This window comes from Salmo trutta, chromosome 22 (genome assembly GCF_901001165.1).
Source record: "Salmo trutta chromosome 22, fSalTru1.1, whole genome shotgun sequence".
NCBI lineage: Eukaryota > Metazoa > Chordata > Actinopteri > Salmoniformes > Salmonidae > Salmo > Salmo trutta.
In genome coordinates, this window is record NC_042978.1 from 10,124,311 (window position 1) to 10,148,034 (window position 23,724).

Sequence of the window (23,724 nt, forward strand, 5' to 3'; positions counted from 1 at the left end):
TCGCTGGATGCTACTTATCATTGAGCACTTAGGTTTATTACGGGTGCTAGCTACAGAACTCACCACTGTGTTTTATATCAAAATGTGGGTTGGACTTCGTTGTCCATGAGACGAGAACAACATGCTCTCGTGTTTGTCTATAAAGCACTTCTGAATAAACTACCTTCTTATTTATCATCACTCATCAATATTAGAATTCCTAAAACCAGCTCTCAAGCATGGATTACACACTTGAGGCCCATGCGATTTCCACAGAGTTGGGTATGGCTGCCTTTTCCTGTTACACTCCTTGCCCATGGAATAGCCTGCAGACTAAACTTAAGACTCTTGTCCCCCTTGCTGATTTTAAATATTTATTGGAGGATTTTTATTTTTGTATTGCTTGTAACTGTTTTGGGTAATGCAAGTTCTTGTGCTGTTAGGGGAATACCCTATGTGTAAATGTAATAATCTGCTGTTGTATTTTTTGGTGTTATCTGTGATCATTTTGTTTGTCTTGTTTAGTTTTTTAATCATTGTACCTAAACTGTATGTGTAAACATGTATACGCAGGGCCCAGCTGTAAAAGAGACCTTGGTCTCAGTCTGTGTTCCTTGTTGAAATAAAGGTATAATACTTATAATACACCCAATAGACTGACTGGAAAGGTGATTTCCCACAGTCAAAGTCCTGCAATAAAAGCTAAGACGCTAATATGTGTGTAAACTCACAGTTGTGCTATGCGAGTGTCACTGAGTAGGCTGATACACCATTTCATGGGTGCAATAACCATAGGTTAGGCTGTTCAGTGCATATACTATAAGTATGCCCCAATACAATTCTGAAGTCTAATACATCTACTGTGCGATTTCAACTGATTCTTACTTTTGTGTCAAGTGAACTAATTATTGTATTTTGTTGAATTTATATAACATCCGGACGTTGTTTAGCATTATGTAGTCCAAATATGGCATGATTCCACTATTTGTATCCGTTTGAATCACTTTCAAATGTGGACTTTTATTTTTAAGGCAAATCGCTAATCCTTATCGTGGTTAGCGTCACAGTGCTTGTCTTGCTGCTGCAACTTGACAGCTACTCCTCCGGAGGCGGTCACTCTAAACAAGTAAGTTGTTATCTACCTTCTTAAGACATTTATCTTCGACAATTGCGTGTGATGAAAATGGCAATTTGATATTCTTACTGACATTTTAGTTGTGACTTTGTTTTTACTTTATTTCTTGCGCGAGTATTCACCACTTAAATTTGGTGGTGCTGTTTTGAGTCATTCGCAGGCTAGCTAGCGTTAGCCAAACCATTAGCATGGCTAGCTAGTTCTTTATACCTCCTCCGTGGCTAGCACAGATAGCCAGCAGGCGCGTCCTGTTGCCCAGTATGTGTGCTTTTACAAATTACTCTAACGTTAGTTCTGTTGTGACTGCCCTGGTTTTACATTCACGGTGCATTATATCTTAAGTGTTAAACTGTCATTTTCGCTAATACATCAAAATGTAACGTCGCTAGCTTGCAACCTCACAATTGTGGCATGCTTTTCTACGAAGTACTTGCTAGCTAACTGGCCAGTTTATTAGTTTTGAGAGGCAAGCTAGCTAGTTATCTAACTTAGTATAGACGCTAACGTTAGCTTTAGCGCCTATTGATGAAGGTGTCTTACTCCCGGGGGACGTTTGTGTCCCCCACGCTTGCTCTAAACGTTGACATGCATCGCTTAAGGTACGGGTTTGGAAACATAAGCAACGTAGATGGCTATCTTTTAATATCTGCGAGAAATCATAAGAGGTTAATTAAATTACTACACCTTTTATAGGGTTAGTGTTCCCACACGGCAATATCTTCATGTAACAGCCCTTGTTTACAGAAGACCGAGCTGACCACCTGTGTTATCTATGTGTTCGAATAATCATACTAACCGTACTATTTGAGACCTAAATTGAGTATATAGTATGCTTATTGGTCATAGTATGGATATAGTTAGTATGCCGAAAGTTCCCGGATGTCGTACTACATTAGCCAAAATACAAAGTATACAAGCAGTGGACCATATTTCTGTGCTTTTAGGGCCCATAATGCAATTCTTCAAAAAAATAGGCGTGGCTTCACATTGTTTTCAGATTTGAAGAAATTCAGGAAAATATACTGCCGAAGTCCGACAGTGAATAGTAATTCATTGCTTTAACTAATTATGACACATGTTAAGAAAATGTTGTGCAATGTAATGGCTTTTCAAGTAATTTACCTTACACATTATGTTGGCTGACAATGTATTAGTGGCCAAGTAACGTTAGGTAGCTGGCTAACATACCGGTACATAATGCAGTAATGATATACTATGCGGTTCGTAAGGATAGCGTAGCTAACGAACCGCATAGTATATCATTACTGCGTTATGTACCGGTATGTTAGGTAGCTGGCTAACGTTACTTGGCCAGTAATACATCGAACTTGCCAGTATATTAGCTATATGCTCTCTAACTACCCAACGTTTATTGACTTGACTATTCCCGTCATTCTTAGTTGAACTAAGAAGTTGAATTTACGAACACACAGGTGTGTTCTTAAATTCACTCTGGTTATCTACTATGATTTCAGAGCACTCTTGTCTGAGAGTAGGTGTGCCAGAACACAGAATAACTGATGTATTTATGAACACTCAACACCAGTTGAATATGGCTGGTGTCTGTAAAACGGTGTCAAAAAAGCGTAATTAAATTGTTGCCAGTAGCACAGTTACAGTCACCAACACTCTGGATAACATGAAAACAGCCTAACCAGCTCTGCTATGGCGAGTAAAATGGTCAGAGTGAGGTGTTCTCTCATTTGTGTCTGGAAGTAGCTAGCAAGTTAGCCAGTTGGCTTGTGACTGCCTGGCAGTGTGCGCTTTGAACGCTCCGAGACCGAAACGGTCTGAATTTACAAACGAACAATCTGAAAATGTTCTGAATTTAGGAACGCCCAGAGCGCACTCTGGCATTCCAGATTGAATTTAATAACACACCCGAAGTCATAAAATGTCTAGCTAGTAATTTGCTATGCTAACAAGCTAGCAGAGGTTGCATAGCAACAGCATTAACTTCCGGTAGACAGGCGAAGCGCAAGTACGCTCAACTGAAAGGATTGCGTTAATTTACAGTAATAGTATGTAGTATATGCTCATTAGGTATGTAGTATACAGTATGTTAGTATGGGTATTCAAACAGAACTTATATCTTGCTCAGAACACCTGTGTGTAACATTAAGCATATCTGGGGAGGAAGTGTACTTCGTCATCTGGAGGCACACACAGAATATGCATCTGTGTAAATCTGCTACAGTAGCTAGCTAAGTGTATGTTTTTGTATTTGTAAGATTCTTTCTCGCCGATATGAAAGATAAGGGGCTTATGTTTCGAAAACCGTTTCTCAAGCAATGATTGACGTTCCTAAATGTTAAAACGCAGTCGGAATTGTAGTTCACATGCAGCCAACCGTGGGCGAAACAGCCGAAAACCTCTACTGAGAAGGGTTTTCTTGAGCTGGTAGGGTACATTAGTTTGCCAACATCATTGTACTCAAGGTAACTAGCTAGCTAACGTTAGATATGAACTACAGTATATTTCCTCATGTTATAGCTAGCTTGTCCTGCACTATATGTGACACTGTTTGTGAGGGGATTGTAGAGGTGGGGAAAGTGTAAAACCTGACCAACACATAACCATTGACTAACTTAATAGCAAGCTATTTGCAGCAATTTGCTTTTCAACTGCTTCAACTCAAGAGTTGGACCATATCATCCATTCATGTGAAAGTTGACGTATGCCTCAGCTATCAGGCTTATTATAAGTTGGTGTGAAATTGATCCTGGTCTATCAGGCCTAGTGTGAAATGAACAAACTGGACACCCGATGTTGACTACTGGTATGCTAAAAAGTTTGGATTTTGTCCACACCTATACTTAGCTTAGTTTCACTGAAACTTCTAGACATTGATTGTAACGTTCTACATTGTCCGTCTGTCTGTTGGTAGCTAGCTCACGGGAGGAGAGTGGTCATTTGCGTTAACTCTAGTTAGCTACTTAATTCTAACTGCATGCAGAGACATACAAATGGTATAAATGAGTTTGTCTGACTCTGGGGAAGTAGATAAAGGGCTTCATTGCCAACATCTTGAAGCATCCTTTTATGTGTTAAACACATTTGCAAAGTGCCTCTCTCACACACACAGACAAACAACTCAAGTTTAGGCTTAAATAACATCACTTTGGTCAAGGAATATAGTATAAAGTCATGAGCAAAGACTGAACAATGTTGTGCAAACTAGCTTAAAAGTTATTATTAGGGAGGTCTCAACATTATGTAGCCTAACCTAAAACTAAAAATGGTACCCTAATATTCGGCTATTTATACGTTTTTTTTTTTAATTAATTTTTTTATTTCACCTTTATTTAACAAGGTAGGCTAGTTGAGAACAAGTTCTCATTTACAACTGCGACCTGGCCAAGATAAAGCAAAGCAGTGTGACAAAAACAACAACACTGAGTTACACATGGCGTAAACAATAAACAAGCCAATAACACAAACAAGTCAATGACACAGGTGAAAAAAAGAAAGTCTATATACAGTGTGTGCAAAAGGCGTGAGGAGGTAGGCAATAAATAGGCCATAGGAGCGAATAATTACAATTTAGCAGATTAACACTGGAGTGATAAATGAGCATATGATGATGTGCAAGTAGAGATACTGGTGTGCAAAAGAGCAGAAAAGTAAATAAAATAAAAACAGTGAGAATGAGGTAGGTAGATTTGGCGGGCAATTTACAGATGGACTATGTACAGCTGCAGCGATCAGTTAGCAGCTCAGGTAGCTGATGTTTAAAGTTGTTGAGGGAAATAAGTCTCCAATTACATAGGCCTAACAGAAGTAGTTTGATATTCTTTGGAAGCAAAAACGCTGCTTGGAGAAAAGCCTCATGCAGGGCTCAAATGCTTACTCAGTCTGTCTAACCTCTTCCTTTCCTTCTGAGGTTTCTGTTTCTCACCCTGTTTTCTAGCTTGAAGATGCTCTCTTAGTCAACTGGTGTCAGGCAGGCCATGCAGAAGTGACAGGCCTGTGTGTATCCCACTTCACTGCAACTTATTTCCCAGAGGCAGGAAAGTTGCTGTCACCAGTTGCTGTAACCAAGCAGCAAGCCTCGCTCTCCACAGGAACTCAGGATGATGTCATAGCCCCAGGCTGTAGGGCTTTAGACAGACTTTACCCATCCATAGATCAAGCTGATCCTAACTGTTACAAGCCTGTTTCTATTTTGCCCTGTTTATCAACATTGTTGGAAGAAATTGTCAATAATCAAATGACTGGCTTTATTGATGTCTATAGTATTCTCTTGGGTATGCAATCTGGTTTCCGCTCAGGTTATGGATGTGTCACTGCAACCTTAGGTCCTCAATGATGTCACCATTGCCCTTGATTCTAAGCAATATTGTGCTGCTATTTTTATTGACTTGGCTAAAGCTTTTGATATTGTAGACCATTCCATTCTTGTGGGCCAACTAAGGAGTATTGGGGTCTTTGGCCTGGTTTGCTAACTACCTCTCTCAGAGTGCATTGTATAAAGTCAGAACATCTGCTGTCTCAGCTACTGCCTATCACCAAGGGAGTACCCCAAGGCTCGATCCTAGGCCCCACATGCTTCTCAATTTACATCAACATAGCTCAGGCAGCGGGAAGCTGTCATCCATTTATACACATACATGTTATTCAATCATTGCACCCACACTGCTCGCGCACATGTGCGCCAACGAGTGTCTGCGTTGCCAAGCGCTAAAATAGAAGTCAGTTCTATTTTAGTGCAAGTGCAAGTCCTGCCTCTCCCATCTCCTCATTGGTTTATATAAGCAGATACTCATGAACTGAGTTCGGTCGGTCGTCGTGGCAATACTATGAAAATTTGATGCCAATCGCCATATAAAGTCCAAAGAAGAAAAAGCCTGGAAAGAGGAGAGATGACTAGAAACCATTCGGTTGATCTTTTTATGTGTGGATTAATTGTCAGAGTAGAGGACCTTGTGCATTTCAGCTAAAATAATAACTCAACATTTATATCCCAGGACAAATTAGCTAGCAACAGCAAGCTAGCTAAATAGGACAAATTAGCTAGCTAAATTGCCATAAATGTTTAATGCTTTTTGACCTGTCCCCAAATTAATATAATTGGTTCAGAGTTTCCGATATTTCAACGTGCATGTCGTGTGGAGGGGACAAAATCAATTTGCGCACAATGGCGTCCGGTTTGGGTATGGTATTAGTGTTCAATAAGCTTTCTCTACCCTTAACCTTGCTCTGAACACCTCCAAAACAAAGGTCATGTGGTTTGGTAAGACGAATGCCCCTCTTCCCACAGGTATTATTACTACCCCTGAGGGTTTAGAGCTTGAGGTAGTAACCTCGTACAAGTACTTGAGAGCATGGCTAGACGGTGCACTGTCCTTCTCTCAGCGCATATCAAAGCTGCAGGCTAAAGTTTAATCTAGACTTGGTTTCCTCTATCGTAATCGCTCCTCTTTCACCCCAGCTGCCAAACTAACCCTGATTCAGATGCCCATCCTACCCATTCTAGATTACGGAGACATCATTTATAGATCGGCAGGTAAAGGTGCTTTCGAGCGGCTAGATGTTCTGTACCATTCTGACATCATATTTGCCACCAATGTTCCTTATAGGCCACATCACTGCACTCTATACTCCTCTGTAAACTGGTCTTTTCTGTTTACCCGTCACAAGACCCACTGGTTGATGCTTATTTATAAAACCCTCTTCGGCCTCACTCCCTCCTATCTGAGATATCTTCTTCTGCCCTCATCCTCCACATACAACACCCATTTTACCAGTCACATTCTGATAAAGATCCCCAAAGCACACACATCCCTGGGTCGCTCCACTTTTCAGTTCGCTGCAGCTAGCGACTGGAACGAGCTGCAACAAACACTCAAACTGGACAGTTTTATCTCAATCTCTTCATTTAAAGACTCAATCATGGACACTTACTGACAGTTGTAGCTGCTTTGTGTGATGTATTGTTGTCTCCACCTTCTTGCCCTTTGTGCTGTTGTCTGTGCCCAATAATGTTTGTACCATGTTTTGTGCTGTTTTAGGTCTCTCTTTATGTAGTGTTGTCTTTCTTGTTGTGATGAGTGTTTTGTCCTATATTTTATTTACTTATTTTTAATCCCAGGCCCCCGTCCCTGCAGGAGGCCTTTTGCCTTTTGGTAGGCTGTCATTGTAAATAAGAATTTGTTCTTAACTGACTTGCCTTAGATTCCTTTATTTATCTCTCTATCTCTCTATATCTCTCTCTCACAAACAAACAAACAAACAAACAAACGGATGAAGATGCAAGTCCAATGAAAGTTGTTGCCCCACCTAAAATGATTTATACTTGCCTTGAGTAACCTAGATGGATCAGCTCAATCGTTTTAGACGGAAGCCGAATAAAACCACCCAGGGGCCAAATTCCGCCCGCTGGCCGCCAGTTAGGGAACTCTTGGGTATGGTATTATTTTGCTCTGATAACCAAAACCGAGTGAAATGTTTAGGCTAGATGACTAATTTTTGTATAATTTGTCCCTGTACTTGCAACTATGGCTGCCTAGTTTTGTTAGTCATGTGCATTTGAAGCGTGGGCTGTCATTGGATGATCTAGCTTACCTAATGTTCAACACTTAGCCTAATGGGTGTAATGTATGATTAACCGATGAACGTTTTGGGTTTAGAGCTTCTTGTCTTATTGGGGCAGTACAAGGAGGCAGTTTCACCTGTAAGGCAGAAACTAAAGGGAAACCTCTGCCCACACAACCAGTTAGACTAGTTAAATGGCTCAAGTGTTGTCTTATGTGGTAAGGTCTATTGATGTCAATTGTTTTCACCACTCCCTAAGTATAGGCCTAAACTGTAGTGAACGATGTAAGATGGGTAGTTGGCCTACTGTAGCATATGCTAGGTCTGGATTTTACCACTACTGTGTGTGCAGTAATGAATGTGTGGGTGAACATGTGAAGCTGTTAGTTCAGGTAACCACAGACAGACACGTTTAAAACTAGGCCTACAGAGGAAGCCAACTGTCTAAAGACGAGCCTAATATCATCAGGGCACTATGCAGACTTTCTTTACAAGGAGCACCTGTGTACCTAAGTAGAAACATTTTAAGCGCACAAAAATACATTTGGGACCACAATGAAAGATAGTTGAGGTTATAAAGCTAGAACACATCATTTTTCTAGGTGCACTGGTACTCCTAAATTAACATCCCATAACGCGCAGAAAAAATATTAAGGTGTGTAGTATGTGAGTAAAATGGTCACACTGTAGAGCCCTGCACATACAATCCTGTCTTTTTAAAATTGTGTAAGTGAGTAGCCTTGACAGATCATGTACAAGTGAATTGTTTGCTAAAGCTTCCAGGGAAAAATGTAGGACTAGCAGTGCCAAAACCCTTTCACTTTCTATACTTACGCTCAGCATAACAAGGGCAACACAGTCACAGATAAGAGGCAGGCCTACAGGTTCAATTGCTTGCAACTGTTCCTAATGTTCTATAAGAGTAAATCGAGTTGTCCTAACCTGTCACACTGCTGTAACAGTTGAGCACTGAATACCTACAGCATTTTGATATAGGTTAGACCTACTCAAATCTTTTTAAAATCTCGGTACTTTAATTGCGTATAACTGGGAACGTTCGTCCTTCTACCCCTCTGCAGTTTGTAATGGATGTAATTGAATGAGTGTGATGGGAGCACATGACTCAGTGGTGTGTGTGTGTGTGTGTGTGTGTGTGTGCTCGCTCTTTCACCAGTAAGGGTTAAGGACCCACTGTCTTCACATAGGCTAGCCTATTCTACGTGTTACACTTGGGTTGGCCTAGGTGGCTACTGGCTAGCAAACTTGTTAGCAAACCAGCAACCAAGTAGCTTCACTCTACCAGGCTAATAACAACTCCTGGCTGTCGCTGTGTCTGCTGAATTTCAAGGTAAATATGTCTTCAGAAGAAGGTCTTTGTACTAGAACAGCACTGCAACTCGCGCAACACGCACCGTAACAGGTCTTTGAGTTGAACAACCAGCCTAAGGTCACGACTACAGCGTGAGACCATGGCTCGTAGTCTTGATAAGCTTCGTATGAGATAAAACATGTTTTATACATTAGGCTGTGTAAGGTTTCGGTTCAGCATTTCTCTAAAAGCCTATTCCTGCCTGGTCTTTGGGATTACTGTAAAGCAAGTTACAGACTTGAAATAGCATTTTACTCCATCAGTGCACTGTCTCTCGGCAGCTTATTCAGATCATAACTCTTGTGGGCGATACAACTGACGCTCAGCCAAAACCTTGGTCAACCGAAACCGGTTTGATTTGATCAAGATGTGAGTGTCAGGGTAAACAACAAGGCTATCACAAGCTATGTTTATCCTACAGCTCTTGTAAGAGCAGAAAAAAACGATGCAGTCCTCAAACAGGAGTCATCATCCTCTACATCTTCAAAACAAAGTGAAGAGCCAAGGCCTGTTTTTGTTAAACTGATAGGCTTACTTCAGTGAGTTTTGAGGTCAGAAAACGTTAGGACTAATTGTAATTTGTCTGCTGAATCGACGATATCCATTTCAGATATAGGGCTTTGAGGGACTGAAATGTCAGGCCTGGGCACTCTGTCAGCTTAGGCAGGATGCCCTCCTCTCCAGTTTTAAATTAGGCCTTTCCCTAGGTGACTGTTGATTTGTGGGATGACTTGTGAAATTGGCCCGTTCACTTTTAATATGATTCAGTGAGTCTCGTTTGATCTGTATTTCTAGCATCTTGGTTAGTCCTGTAAGGTAATAATTGGCAATTCATTTGATAATGCTTCTTCACTAGATACTGTCATGATGTGACAAACTGGAAGGTTACTTTCTTCTTAAATGTGTAATGTTAGACCTATGTAGGCTAGGCCTAGGCTATATGCTTTCTATACCATAATTACAATCTAACTGTACTGAAATGCATGTGTTGTGTGTTTCATCCAGGGCTGCAGCAGCAGGACGCTGAGCAGAAGGGCACTGTGAGGCGAAGCAGAGGACAGAGGGGCAGAGCGCTGGCCCCTGGGGCTCCTGGCTAACCATGGACGACACCTCCTCTCTGGGCAAAGTGAGCGGCTCCACTGAATCCGTGGCCACCGTCACCAGCGAGGAGTTTGTGCTGGTGCAGCCGTCTGCCGGAGGATCCCCCTCGGGCTCAGAGGGCAAGCCCAGACTCAAGGTGGGCCTCCGCCACAACACTCACACCCTTATCTATTCATTTGATCAGTCACACAGACAAAACATGCACGCACACACATGTAATTATAACAAACTGATTACTTCTATTGATTATTCCTATATAATTAATTGCTCTACTAGAAAGCAACTGTCTCTTCTGAAAGCCAGGCTAGTTCACACACTATTTTTATTTAATTGTTATTTAACCTTTATTTAACTAGGCAAGTCAGTTAAGAACAAATTCCTATCTACAACGACGGCCTACCAAAAGGCCTCCTGCGGGGACGGGGGCCTGGGATTAAAATAAATAAATACAATATATAAATATAGGACCAAACACACATCACAACAAGAGAGACAACACAACACTACATAAAGAGAGACCTAAGACAACAACATAGCATGGCAGCAACATAACAACTACATGGTAGCAACACAACATGGTAGCAGGACAAAACATGGTACAAACATTATTGGGCACAGACAACAGCACAAAGGTCAAGAAGGTAGAGACAACAATACATCACACCAAGCAGCCACAACTGTCAGTAAGAGTGTCCATGATGGAGTCTTTGAATGAAGAGATTGAGATAAAACTGTCCAGTTTGAGTGTTTGTTGCAGCTCGTTCCAGTCGCTAGCTGCAGCGTATTGAAAAGAGGAACGACCCAGGGATGTGTTTGCTTTGGGGACCTTTAACAGAATGTGACTGGCAGAATGTGTGTTGTATGTTGAGGATGAGGGCAGCAGTAGATATCTCAGATAGGAGGGAGTGAGGCCTAAGAGGGTTTTATTAATAAGCATCAACCAGTGGGTCTTGCGACGGGTATACAGAGATGACCAGTTTACAGAGGAGTATAGAGTGCAGTGATGTCCTATAAGGAGCATTGGTGGAAAATCTGATGGCCGAATGGTAAAGAACATCTAGCCGCTCGCGAGCACCCTTACCTGCCGATCTATAAATGATGTCTCCGTAATCTAGAATGGGTAGGATGGGCATCTGAATCAGGGTTAGTTTGGCAGCTGGGGTGAAAGAGGAGCGAATACGAAAGAGGAAACCAAGTCTAGATTTAACTTTAGCCTGCAGCTTTGATATGTACTGAGAGAAGGACAGTGCACTGTCTAGCCATACTCCCAAGTACTTGTACGAGGTGACTACCTCAAGCTCTAAACCCTCAGGGGTAGTAATCACACTTGTGGGGCATTCTTCTTACCAAACCACATGACCTTTGTTTTGGAGGTGTTCAGAACAAGGTTAAGGGTAGAGAAAGCTTGTTGGACACTAAGAAAGCATTGTTGTAGAGCATTTAGCACAACATCCAGAGAGGGGCCAGCTGAGTATAAGACTGTAGCATCTGCATATAAATGGATGAGAGAGCTTCCTACTGCCTGAGCTATGTTGTTGATGTAAATTGAGAAGAGCGTGGGGCCTAGGATTGAGCCTTGGGGTACTCCCTTGGTGACAGGCAGTGGCTGAGACCGCAGATTACACTACACACGGTTTCACCTCTCAATCCCTTACTTTCCTCAGATGTCCTGCAATGGGAACGAACAGCTGGAGAGAGCCATGGAGGAGGTGCTGGATGACGACGTGGTGAAAGAGGAGATTAGTGGAGGAGCAGCAGCAGAGGAGAGAACAGAGACTTTTCAGGAGTCATTGACCTCCACAGCCCCCGGTCCACAGACACGACCCCAGGGCTTTGCGCTGGACCCCACACCTGCAGGTACTGTCGGCACTACACCTCTCACCACTTAGGGCAATGAATCAGTCTGTGATCTATGGAAAGTTAACGCATGAGCATCTCAATGTACAGAATCAGACACACCATATCAAAACATCTATATAGATTGTTAAAAAAACATTTTATATCTCATATATGTTACTCTGGGTCTTCCTTTCCTGTGGCGGTCGTCATGAGAGCTAGTTTCATCATAGCTCTCATTGATGGTTTTTGTGAAGATGGAGCCGGAGGGGATGGCTGCCGTTTTATTAGCTCTTAACCAACTGTGCTATTTTGTTATTTTTTTCGCGTTGTTCGTAACTTGTTTTGTACATAATGTTGCTGCTACCGTCTATTATGACCAAAAAGATTTTCTGAACATCAGAACTGTGATTACTCACCTCAAATTGGACAAAGTGTTTCTTTAATGAGTCGTAATGGAAGGATATACTCCAAACACCCGAACAGGCCCTCATCCCCGTCATTCACTGGAGAAGGAAACAGAGATTTCACAGGAAGAGATCAGGGTTCCTTGTGAGGATCAGGCGATGAGTGGCTAATCTGCCTTTGCCCTCCGTACTGCTAGCTGACGTTCAATCGCTGGAAAATAAATGGGACAAACTGAAACCACGTATATCCTACCAACGGAACATTTAAAAACTGTAATATCTTATGTTTCACCGAGTCGTGGCTGAACAACGACATTAAGAACATACAGCTGGCGGGTTATACACTCTATCGGCAGGATAGAACAGCAGCCTCTGGTAAGACACGGGCGGGGGCCTATGCATATTTATAAACAACAACTGGTGCACGATATCTAAGCAAGTCTCGAGGTTTTGCTCACCTGAGGTCGTGTGGTCTACAGCTTATCATGAGATACTCTATTTACCTAGAGTTTTCATCTGTATTTTTCGTAGCTGTCTACAAACCACCACAGACCGGTGCTGGCACTAAAACCGCACACTAAATGAGCTGTATACCGCCATAAGCAAACAGGAAAATGGTCATCCAGAGGCGGCGCTCCTAGCGGCCGGGGGCTTTAATGCAGGGTAACTTAAATCAGTTTTACCTGATTTCTGTCAGCATGTTAGGAAAATAACTCTAGACCACCTTTACTCCACACACAGAGACGCGTACAAAGCTCTCCCTCGCCCTCCATTTGGCAAATCTGACCATAATTCTATCCTCCTAATTCCTGCTTACAAGCTAAAATTAAAGCAGGAAGCACCACAGACTCGGTCTTTAAAAAAGTGGTCAGATGAAGCAAATGCTAAACTACAGGACTGTTTTGCTAGCACAGCCTGGAATATGTTCCGGGATTCTTCCGATGGCGTTGAGTACATCAGTCACTGGCTTCATTAAGTGCATTGATGACGTCGTCTCCACTTTGATTGTACATACATACTCCAACCAGAAGCCATGGATTACAGTCAACATTCGCGCTGAGCTAAAGGGTAGAGCTGCCGCTTTCAAGGAGCAGGACTCTAACCCGGAAGCTTATAAGAAATCCTGCTATGCCCTCAGACGAACCATCAAACAGGCAAAGCGTCAATACAGGACTAAGATCGAAATGTACTAGACACTACATCCAGTCCCCTCCTGTACACCATCACCATCATTACATTTGCCGATGGCACAACATTGGTAGGCCTGATCACCGACGAAGAAGAGACAGCCTATAGGGAGGAGGTCAGAGACCTGGCTGTGTGGTGCAAGGACAATAACCTCTCCCTCAACGTGATCAAGACAAAGGAGATGATTGTGGACTACAGGAAAGGAGTACCGAGCACACCCCCATTCTCATCGACGGGGCTGTAGTGGAGCAGGTTGAGAGCTTCAAGTTCCTTGGCGTCCACATCACCAACAAACTAACATGGTCCAAGCACACCAAGACAGTTGGGAAGAGGGCTTGACAAAACCTATTCCCCCTCAGGAAACTAAAAAGATTTGGCATGGGTCCTCAGATCCTCAAAAGGTTTTACAGCTGCACCATCGAGAGCATCCTGACGGGTTGCATCACTGCCTGGTATGGCAACTGCTCGGCCTCGACCGCAAGCACTACAGAGGGTAGTGCGTACGGCCCAGTACATCACTGGGGCCAAGCTTCCTGCCATCCAAGACCTCTATACCAGGCAGGGTGTCAGAGGAAGGCCCTAAAAATTGTGAAGGACTCCAGCCACCCTAGTCATAGACTGTTCTCTCTGCTACCGCACGAAAAGCAGTACTGGAGTGCCAACGCTAGGTCCAAGAAGCTCCAAAACAGCTTCTACCCCCAAGCCATAAGACTCCTGAACAGCTAATCAAATGGCTACCCAGACTATTTGCATTGCTCCCCCCCTTCCTCTTCTACGCTGCTACTACTCTGTTATTATCTATGCATTGTCACTTTAATAACTCTACCTACATGTACATATTACCTCGACACCGGTACCCCCACACATTGAGTCTGTACTGGTACCCCCTGTATATAGCCCCGCTTTTGTTATTTACTGCTGCTCTTTAATTATTTGTTTTTCTTATCTTGTATTTTTTTCTTATTTTAATTGGCACACCAGTTAATCGAAATGCATTCCAGGTGACTACCTCATGAAGCTGATTAAGAGAATGCCAAGAGTGTGCAACGCTGTCATCAAGGCAAAGGGTGGCTACTTTGAAGAATCTCAAATATAAAGTATATTTTGATTTGTTTCACACTTATTTGGATACTACACGATTCCATATACGTTATTTCATAGTTTTGTCTTCACTAATATTCTACAACATAGAAAATAGTAAAAGGAAAAAACCTTGAATGAGTAGTTGGTCAAAATTTTGACTGGTGCTGTGTGTGTATATAGGCTTTTGCTGGTTGCTCTGGCGACCTCAATGTAGAATAACATTTTATCATGGCTACATGATTTGAAGAATAGTTTCACATGCTTTATGTGCAGTAGGTGAAATCAGTAGAAAATATACACAATGTCATCCTATCATCAATTGTTACTGAGTAGTATCATAGTGTACTGTACTGGCCAAACAGACAAGTAGAGGTCAACGTGCACTGGTACTGTATGTCACAGGGCTGGCTAACCAAAACACAGCTCATCTACAGCATCAGGCTACAAAATACAGTTGCATTGTCATGATGATGCATGTCATGTATTTATCTATTTGAGAACAAATTCTCTTCTTCAGTCCAACCTGGTGGTGTGCAAGTCAGCAGTGCACTTCCAGGTGCTGCTTTTCTGTCCTCATTGTTTCACATCCTGTTGTTGAGTGAGAAAGCACAGGTTAGACATGACTTCCTCTTTCCGCAAGTGGCTTCCTCAGCTACAGAGGACTTGCATTGCGGTTTGTCCTCTGTACAAAAGTACTTTATTTTAGTTTTCACTGTTATTTTGTTAAATTAACATTTTACATACATGGTACTTTTAAACACAGTATGACATAACATAAATATAGTTTTTTGATATACACATTAAACATTATATTAGATGTGACAGATTGGGGGAGTAGTGGCCATATATGTAAAATCAAATTTCATGGCGTTCAATCTGTAAAGATTTCTGTTCCCAAGAAATTTGAGCTCCTGGTTGTAGATGTGTCCATAAACCAGATAACACATTTATTTGTTGCTGGGATTTACTGCCCCCCTGCTGCCATGGCGGGTGCTATTGGTGTTACAGCTGAGTGTTTTAAAGCCTTTTCTGTCCTCAGATTGTGTCATTTCAGGGGATTTGAATCTGGGATTGGTTATCCCTGGCCTCAGATCAATTTAAGCTCCTTAAATGTAGATTTGCGTGTAAATAGACCTACCCAACAGTAACTGGTATTCATGTGTAATTACATGATTCTGACATGCCAAAACTTGGTATATTTGGAAAGAAGACTTCTGGGAGATTATGAGGAAATAATCAGAAGATGGATAGGAGTTAGTTCACAAGATCAAGCACACACAAAATAACCTTTTTTTATTTATTTTGAAAGTCATCTTTCATTGACCAGATATAAGTGAATTATTGATGACTGGAGTTGGAAACGCATCAGATGGCTTCCACAACATGTGAACAATATCAGGAAAAAAAATTGAATTGATAGACCTAACAACTAGAAATGGGCAGATGTTTTAGTAAGTGATGTCAGGTGTGGTCACGATGTTTCCAAGTGTCCCTAAACCTCTCCAAAGTGGCATATGTCTGCAAATTAGATAATTCCAGTGCTATTACATATTTTCAATCCCTAAATGCTATTAAGTTTAAAAACACAATTTCTACCATATCAACCTTACTAAAACATTGTGGTGGTGTTATGGGGTAGGTAACCCATGGTTAGAGCATTGGGTCTGTAACCAAAAGGTTGCTAGATTGAATCCCGAACTGACAAGGTAAAAATCTGTCGTTCTGCCCCTGAACAAGGCAGTTAACCCACTGTCCTAGGCCGTCGTTGTAAATAAGAATTTGTTCTTAACTGACTTGCCTAGTAAAATAAAAAATCCAGGGTACATTCAAGTGTCGTTTCAACTTCTCCAAAGTGTCAGAATGTGGTAATTGCACTGTTTTTGCAAACTGGATGTGCCTATTGTTCACTATATAAACTACATTTCTACAACACCAACTCCTCTCAAACATTGTGGTGGTGTCGGGGGACATGCAGGGGATATCCAAGTGTTTTTTCAACCTCCAAAGTGCCTGGACGTTTAGCCTAGGCATATCCAATGTATTGGTCCCCTGTTTAAAAGCAACATATTCATACACTACCGTTCAAAAGTTTGGGGGCCACTTAGAAATGTCCTTGTTAAAATAACATCAAATTGATCAGAAGTACACTGTAGACATTGTTAATGTTGTAATTGACTTGTAGCTGGAAACAGAAGATTTTTTTTAATGGAATATCTACATAGGTGTACAGAGGCCCATTATCAGCAACCATCACTCCTGTGTTCCAATGGCACGTTGTGCTAGCTAGTCCAAGTTTATCATTTTAAAAGGCTAATTGATCATTGGAAAATCCTTTTGCAATTATGTTAGCACAGCTGAAAACTGTTGTACTGATTTAAAGAATCAATAAAACTGGCTTTTTAGACTAGTTGAGTATCTGGAGCATCAGCATTTGTGGGTTTGATTACAGGCTCAAAATGGCCAGAAACGTAGGACTTTCTTCTGAAACTCGTCAGTCTATTCTTGAGCTGAGAAATTAAGGCTATTCCATGTGAGAAATTGCCAAGAAACTGAAGATCTCGTACAACGCTGTGTACTCCTCCCTTCACAGAACAGCGCAAACTGTCTCTAACCAGAATAGAAAGAGGAGTGGGAGGCCCCGGTGCACAGCTGAGCAAGAGGACAAGTACATTATAGTTTCTAGTTTGAGAAACAGACACCTCACAAGTCCTCAACTGGCAGCTTCATTAAATAGTACCTGCAAAACACCAGTCTCAATGTCATCAGTGAAGAGGCAATTCCAGATGCTGGCCTTCTAGGCAGAGTTCCTCTGTCCAGTGTCTGTTTTCTTTTGCCCATCTTAATCTTTTTTTATTTTTATTGGCAAGTCTGTGATTTGGCTTTTTCTTTGCAACTCTGCCTAGAAGTCCAGCATCCCGGAGTCGCCTCTTCACTGTTGACTTTGAGACTGGTGTTTTGCACTATATTTCTGATCAATTTGATGTTCTTTTAATGGTCAAAAAAATTTGCTTTTCTTTCAAAGACAAGGACATTTCTAAGTGACCCCAAAAAGTGCGTGGGTGCGTGTGTGTGTGTGTGTGTGTGTATGCTTGTGTGCATGCATACAAAAATGTCTTATCAAACACAAACTTGGTTACACATGTGTCCTTCACTAAAAAAGTTGCAAAAATAGAAACAAGCTGACCTATTTACAAATGGTGTTGGTTTTACATCCCAGGTGTAGATGATTTAGATTTCACTTTCACCTCAGCTTGTGCACCTCGTGATTAGTCTTTGAAGCAGTCCCTCTCTGCCAGGAAACAAAAAGCAAACTGGCATTTCAGACAGAAGTTCTGCCATTCACCCCCCCCTGTGTTTTGTGCAATGCTTGCAGTTCTTCCTTCTGTCTTTTGGCTTGTGTGTTGGATAGTGGCGCTCACCTTGAGTGGGGGGGTCTTGTGACTGTTGTGAGGTTGCTTTGGGCCCCCAATTCAGCCATTTCCAACACCAGCTGCTCTTGGAAGGCCAACTGGGAGAGAGGGGTTTGACCTTTTGCTTTGACCATCTGCTTGTGGGGAATTAAAACAACATTTACTGTAGCAATGTCCACAAAGTGGTGAAAGTCTTATACCACTTCCTGATCTTGTGGAGGACCTGGTAGTAGCCTGGTAGTAGCCTATCTCAAGCATCAGATAGGTCGATTACCCCCCCCCCCCCCCCCCCCCACCCCCATGCAGGCATTGTAGTCCTTCACAGAAACAGGAATTGGGCCATTCTTCCTTTTTCACCCTCCTTGAGACATGGTTGTTATTGAATGCCTCATGATGTGTGGTGAGAATGGTTACTTCCCTAGTGTCCCTACACGTTGTGTAAAATACCATTCTCATATCACTGTTTTATTCAATTCAATCTAATAGGTTCCCCAAATATGGGGACACTACATTTAAGAGTATATGCATTGATTTTAATCTGACTCAATTGAAATCAAAACCCACATGGCGAAATGTGAAAAACCCTGTTACCTCATCATTGTTTGATTTTAATTCTTAATAATAACCCCCATAAATGTTTGTCTAGTGAAGTATTTGCATTTGATCTCAGTGGTTCTCCTCAAGGGTTTTTACATGACATGTGATTTAGCTTCTGTCTCCTGTGTTCCTTACCCTAGCAAAATGATCCTCTGTATTTATTCCTCTGGCAGATAACACACCCCTTTTAAACAATTCAGAGTCCAAGATGGATCTAACCCTTGGTTTTCTTCTGAGTAGTCTGAGCTTATTCAGATGAGAAATAAGCCCTGGGCCAAAGCAAGGAAAACTGACTGTAGTGGACTTGAAATATTTTAGACAATTGAGAAACAGATATCTCGATTTAAGAAAGCTAAATCAAGCTACTTTTGAAGCTCCATCTTTGGTCATCCTTCTAAATGTGAATTAAGTTGCAGCTGGTCCTGCTCTTCATTGTAATCAGAGGGCTAATATTAATACTACCCATGCCAGTCTCTCTTGGTTTAGTGTTGAGGAGACTGACTGCGTCACTTTTTTATAAGAAACGTGTTGGAAATTCAATTGTTTGCGTTGTCATCTTACACATAGCACTAACACACACACACACACACACACACACACTTACCCCACCAGACATGCCACCAGGGGTCTTTTCACAGTCCCCAGGTCCAGAACAAATTCAAGGAAATGTACAGTATTATACAGAGCCATGAGTGCATGGAAGTCCCTTCCATCTTATATAGCGCAAGTGAACAGCAAACCTGGTTTATTAAAAAAATAAACCAACTCCTCACAGTACAACGCCTCTCCCCCATGTGACCTACTTGTTGTGTGTATGTACTGACATGTACAGTGCATTTGGAAATTATTCAGACCCCTTGACTTCTTCCACATTTTGTTACATCATAGCCTTATTCTAAAATAGATTTTTTTTCAGTGATCAATCTGCACACACTACCCCATATTGACAAAGCAAAAAACAGTTTTTTATTTTTACATTTTTGCAAATGTATTAAAAATTGAAATCACAGTCTTCTTGGATATGACGCTACAAGCTTGGCACACCTGTATTTGGGGAGTTTTTCCCATTCTTCCCTGCAGATTCTCTCAAGCTCTGTCAAGTTGGATGGGGAGTGTTGCTGCACAGCTCTTTTTGGGTCTCTCCAGAGATGTTCGATCGGGTTCAAGTCCAGGCTTTTGCTGGGCCTCTCAAGGACATTCAGAGACTTGTCCAAAGCCACTTCTGTGTTGTCTTGACTGTGTGCTTAGTGTTGTTGCCCTGTTGGAAGGTGAACCTTCACCCCAGTCTGATGCCTTGAGCACTCTGGAGTAGGATCTCTCTGTACTTTGCTCCGTTAATCTTTCTATCAATCCTGACTAGTCTTTCAGTCCTTGCCGATGGGGAAAAACATCCCCACAGCATGTTGTTGCTGCCACCACCATGCTTCACCGTAGGGATGATGCCAGGTTGCCTCCAGACGTGACGCTTGGCATTCAGGCCAAAGAGTTCAATCTTGGTTTCATCAGACCACAGATTCTTGTTTCTCATGGCCTGAGAGTCCTTTAGGTGCCTTTTGGCAAGCTCCATGCAGGCTGTCGTGCCTTTTACTGAGGAGTGGCTTCCGTCTGACCACTCTACCATAGATGGTTGTCCTTCTGGAAGGTTCTCCCATCTCCAAAGAGGAACACTGGAGCTCTGTCAGTGACCACTGGGTTCTTTGTTACTTCCCTGACCAAGGACCTTCTCCCCGATTGCTCGGTTTGGCCAGCTCTAGGAAGAGTCTTGGTGGTTCCAAACTTCTTCCATTTAAGAATGATGGAGGCCACTGTGTTCTTGGGGACCTTCAATGCTGCAGAAATGTTTTTGGTACCCTTCCCCAGATCTGTGCCTCAACACAGTTCTGTCTCGGGGCTCTACGGACAATTCCTTTAACCTCATGGCTTGGTTTTTACTCTGCCATGCACTGTCAACTGTGGGACCTTGCGTAGACAGGTGTGTGCCTTTCCAAATCATGTCCAATCAATTGAATTTACCACAGGTGGACTCCAATCAAGGTGTAGAAACATCTGATCAATGGAAACAGGATGCACCTGAGCTCAATTTCGAGTCTCATAGCAAAGTGTCTGAATACTTATGTAAATAAGGTATTTCTGTTTTTAAATATTGTTAAATTGGCAAACATTTCTAAAAACCTATTTTTGCTTTGTCATTGTGGGGTATTGTGTGTAGATTGATGAGGGGAAAAAAATATTTAAAACATTTTTCAATAAGGCTGTAATGTAACAACGTGGACAAAGGGAAGGGGTCTGAATACTTTCCAAATGCACTGTATGTAATTCAGGGCTCATCTGTAAAAGACACCTTGGTCTCAGTATTATCCCTGATAAAATAAAAGTGAAATACGGTATACATGATATGTAGTGTTTTTTATTTTGGTCATAACTGTGACATCATGAGCTTTAATCCCAGGACTCAGCCACACTCAGCCCATCCCACTGATCTTCTGAGACCACCCTCTCTTGATTTCCATTTTCCTCTGTACTAGTTTAGCATTAAACTTTCCATCAAATTACTCTTATCATCAAAGGCTAAATTATAATAGCATCAAATAATCATTTTGTAAATTCAGGTACCATTTTTACACAGGATTAGGCAACCCATTTATTCCACAGAGCTACCCTTGTCTACCCTATCATTCTAAACAATAAGTAACCTTTGACCTATTGTCTGTCTGCCCCCTCAGTGGAGTCAGTGTGTCCTCCCGCAGGGCAGGGCAGTCCTCCAGTCCAGGAGGAGGACAGTGTTCAGTTCAGTAAGCTGTCCTACCTGGGCTGCACGTGGGTGAAGGCCCCTCGCAGCGAGCCCGAGGCCCTGAGAGCCATGACCACGCTGCGGGCAGAGAGTGCCATCCCAATTCCCATCACCCTCCATGTGCCCAATGTACCCGAGGGCTGCGTCAGGTCAGTCATATAGAGACTATACTATGTGAAGTGTGTGTGTGTGTGGTCACTGTGGGTAGAGCGTAGCAACTCTGTCATGTTCCGCCCTTTGTGCTCAACATGTGTCAGATCAGTCATATATGCACCAATATTCTACACCACTGCAGTGTATATATGAATGTGTTCTATTTTTTTTAGCTCTGGGGCATTTTTTTCCTGAAATAACATAGACCTAAACTAAAGCCTTCAAGAACATGTACTTGCAACTAGGCTTGGGTGGTATCCAGATTTTCATATCGTTATACCGTCCTTTCATCCCGGGATTCATGGTATTACCGACATAGCACACAAGGGGTGCTAAAAATGCGAGGAAAGACTATTAGACCCCTTATTACAAGAATGCTAATAAGATTTGAGCAAACTAATAGTGAAACGTTAATGAGCGAAAACAAACACAACTAATTGCAAAGACAGGCAAATCCAAACATGGCTAGTTGCTGCCAAATGTCATTTTCGATGAGTGTGGACATTTACAAGCAGAAGTGAATGAGAGAAATTGTGCAAATAAACAAAGTTGTGATGCATGCTTTTCTGAAGGAAGAGCTTGTGTTCCTGGAACGGAGGGGAGAAGAACAGAAGAGGGGGAAAAAACACTAGTAGGAAGCACAGTTGAAAAAAAGGCAACTGTACAGAACTCTTCCAGAGCTTTTTGACTGCTAGCAGAAAGCCATTTATAAGATATCTGAGGGCAAACATTTAGTAGTGAATTGCAAACAAGTGTAACTTTATCACCTCATGTGCGCTGCACAACAGAGACTCACCGACAGATATTGAACGCTATGGACTTGCCAGCTCCTGCTTTCTCCCGTTGTGCTATTTACAAACAAACGTGACTGGCTCAACTGTTCTGAGGAACTACGGTAAGCTTCATAATGGAAAATAATAAAAAAATGTAACCTTTTTAATAAACTAGGTAAGTCAGTTAAGCACAAACTCTTTCTTACAATGACGGCCAAACCCGGACGACGCTGGGCCAATTGTGCGCCGCCCTATGGGACTCCCAATCATGCAGCCTGGATTTGAACCAGGGACTGCAGTGTTGCCTCTTGCACTGAGATGCAATGCCTTAGACCGCTGCGCCACTCGGGTGCCCCAAAAAGTCTCCTAACGTATTGCACAAGTTGACTGCAGGTATTAACTTAAGTAGCTACAAATATTAAAATATATATTTATTTATTTATTTATTATTATTTTTTTCCCCCTCCACAATTTTGTGATATCCAATTGGTAGTTAGTCTTGTCCCATCGCTGCAACTCCTGTACGGACTCGGGAGAGGCAAAGGTCGAGAGCCATGCGTCCTCTGAAACACGACCCTGCCAAGCCGCACTGCTTCTTGACACACTGCTCGCTTAACCCGGAAGCCAGCCGCACCAATGTTTTGGAGGAAACACTGTACAACTGGAGATCGAAGTCAACTTGCAGGCCCCGGCCGCCACAGGCGTCGCTAGAGCGAGTTGGGACAAGGAAATCCCAGCCGGCCAAACCCTCCCCTAACCCGGACGACGCTGGGACAATTGTGTGCCGCCTCATGGGTCTTCCGGTCACGGCCATCAGTGACACAACCTAGGAACAAACCCGGAGCTGTAGTGACGCCTCAAGTACTGCGCCACTCGGTAGGCCCCAAATAAATAGATTTGACGGTATTGAAAACCCATCCGTGGCTTTTTCCAAATACCCCGGGATACGGTATATACAGTATACTGCCCAAGCCTACTTGCAACATGTACTTGCTATTGTGTGTATAACTCCTGTCCAAGTATATGCAACAAGTAGGCTAAACCTTTACTCATCTGAAATATTGCACCTACAACCAGATTGTCTTAATTGAAGCAAAATACTGAATAGGCGCTTCCTGGCAGTTTCTTTTAGACGTGAGCACCTGCTCTCTGGTTAAAGTATTTTGAGGAATATTTAAACACAGACCCAACCACCACACAAGCCTGTAGTTAACCATGGGAAAAAAGATAGATGACCACATGAACTATGAAAAGAAACTTGAATATGTACAGTAATGGATATTTCTCTATACCTAAGCTTTCAGGTTTACAGAAAGAGGAAATTAAATAATGTGGTTATGAAATCCCTTTCTTATTGCTTTTTTTATT

At 42.3% G+C, this 23,724-nt stretch overlaps 1 protein-coding gene across 2 annotated transcripts in view; it reads left to right on the top strand.

The window, feature by feature from the left end:
- The first annotated feature begins 1,039 nt into the window (after window positions 1–1,039).
- LOC115158043 (rab GTPase-activating protein 1-like) overlaps window positions 1,040–23,724 on the top strand; it is a 170,737-nt gene continuing 148,052 nt past the window's right edge. For both annotated transcript variants that reach the window (XM_029706521.1, XM_029706522.1), the window contains exons 1-4: window positions 1,040–1,105; window positions 10,023–10,254; window positions 11,783–11,975; window positions 21,363–21,579. In XM_029706521.1, coding sequence (XP_029562381.1) covers window positions 10,117–10,254; window positions 11,783–11,975; window positions 21,363–21,579 — 548 coding nt within the window. In that variant the 5' untranslated portion in view covers window positions 1,040–1,105; window positions 10,023–10,116. The remainder of the gene's footprint in view (window positions 1,106–10,022; window positions 10,255–11,782; window positions 11,976–21,362; window positions 21,580–23,724) is intronic.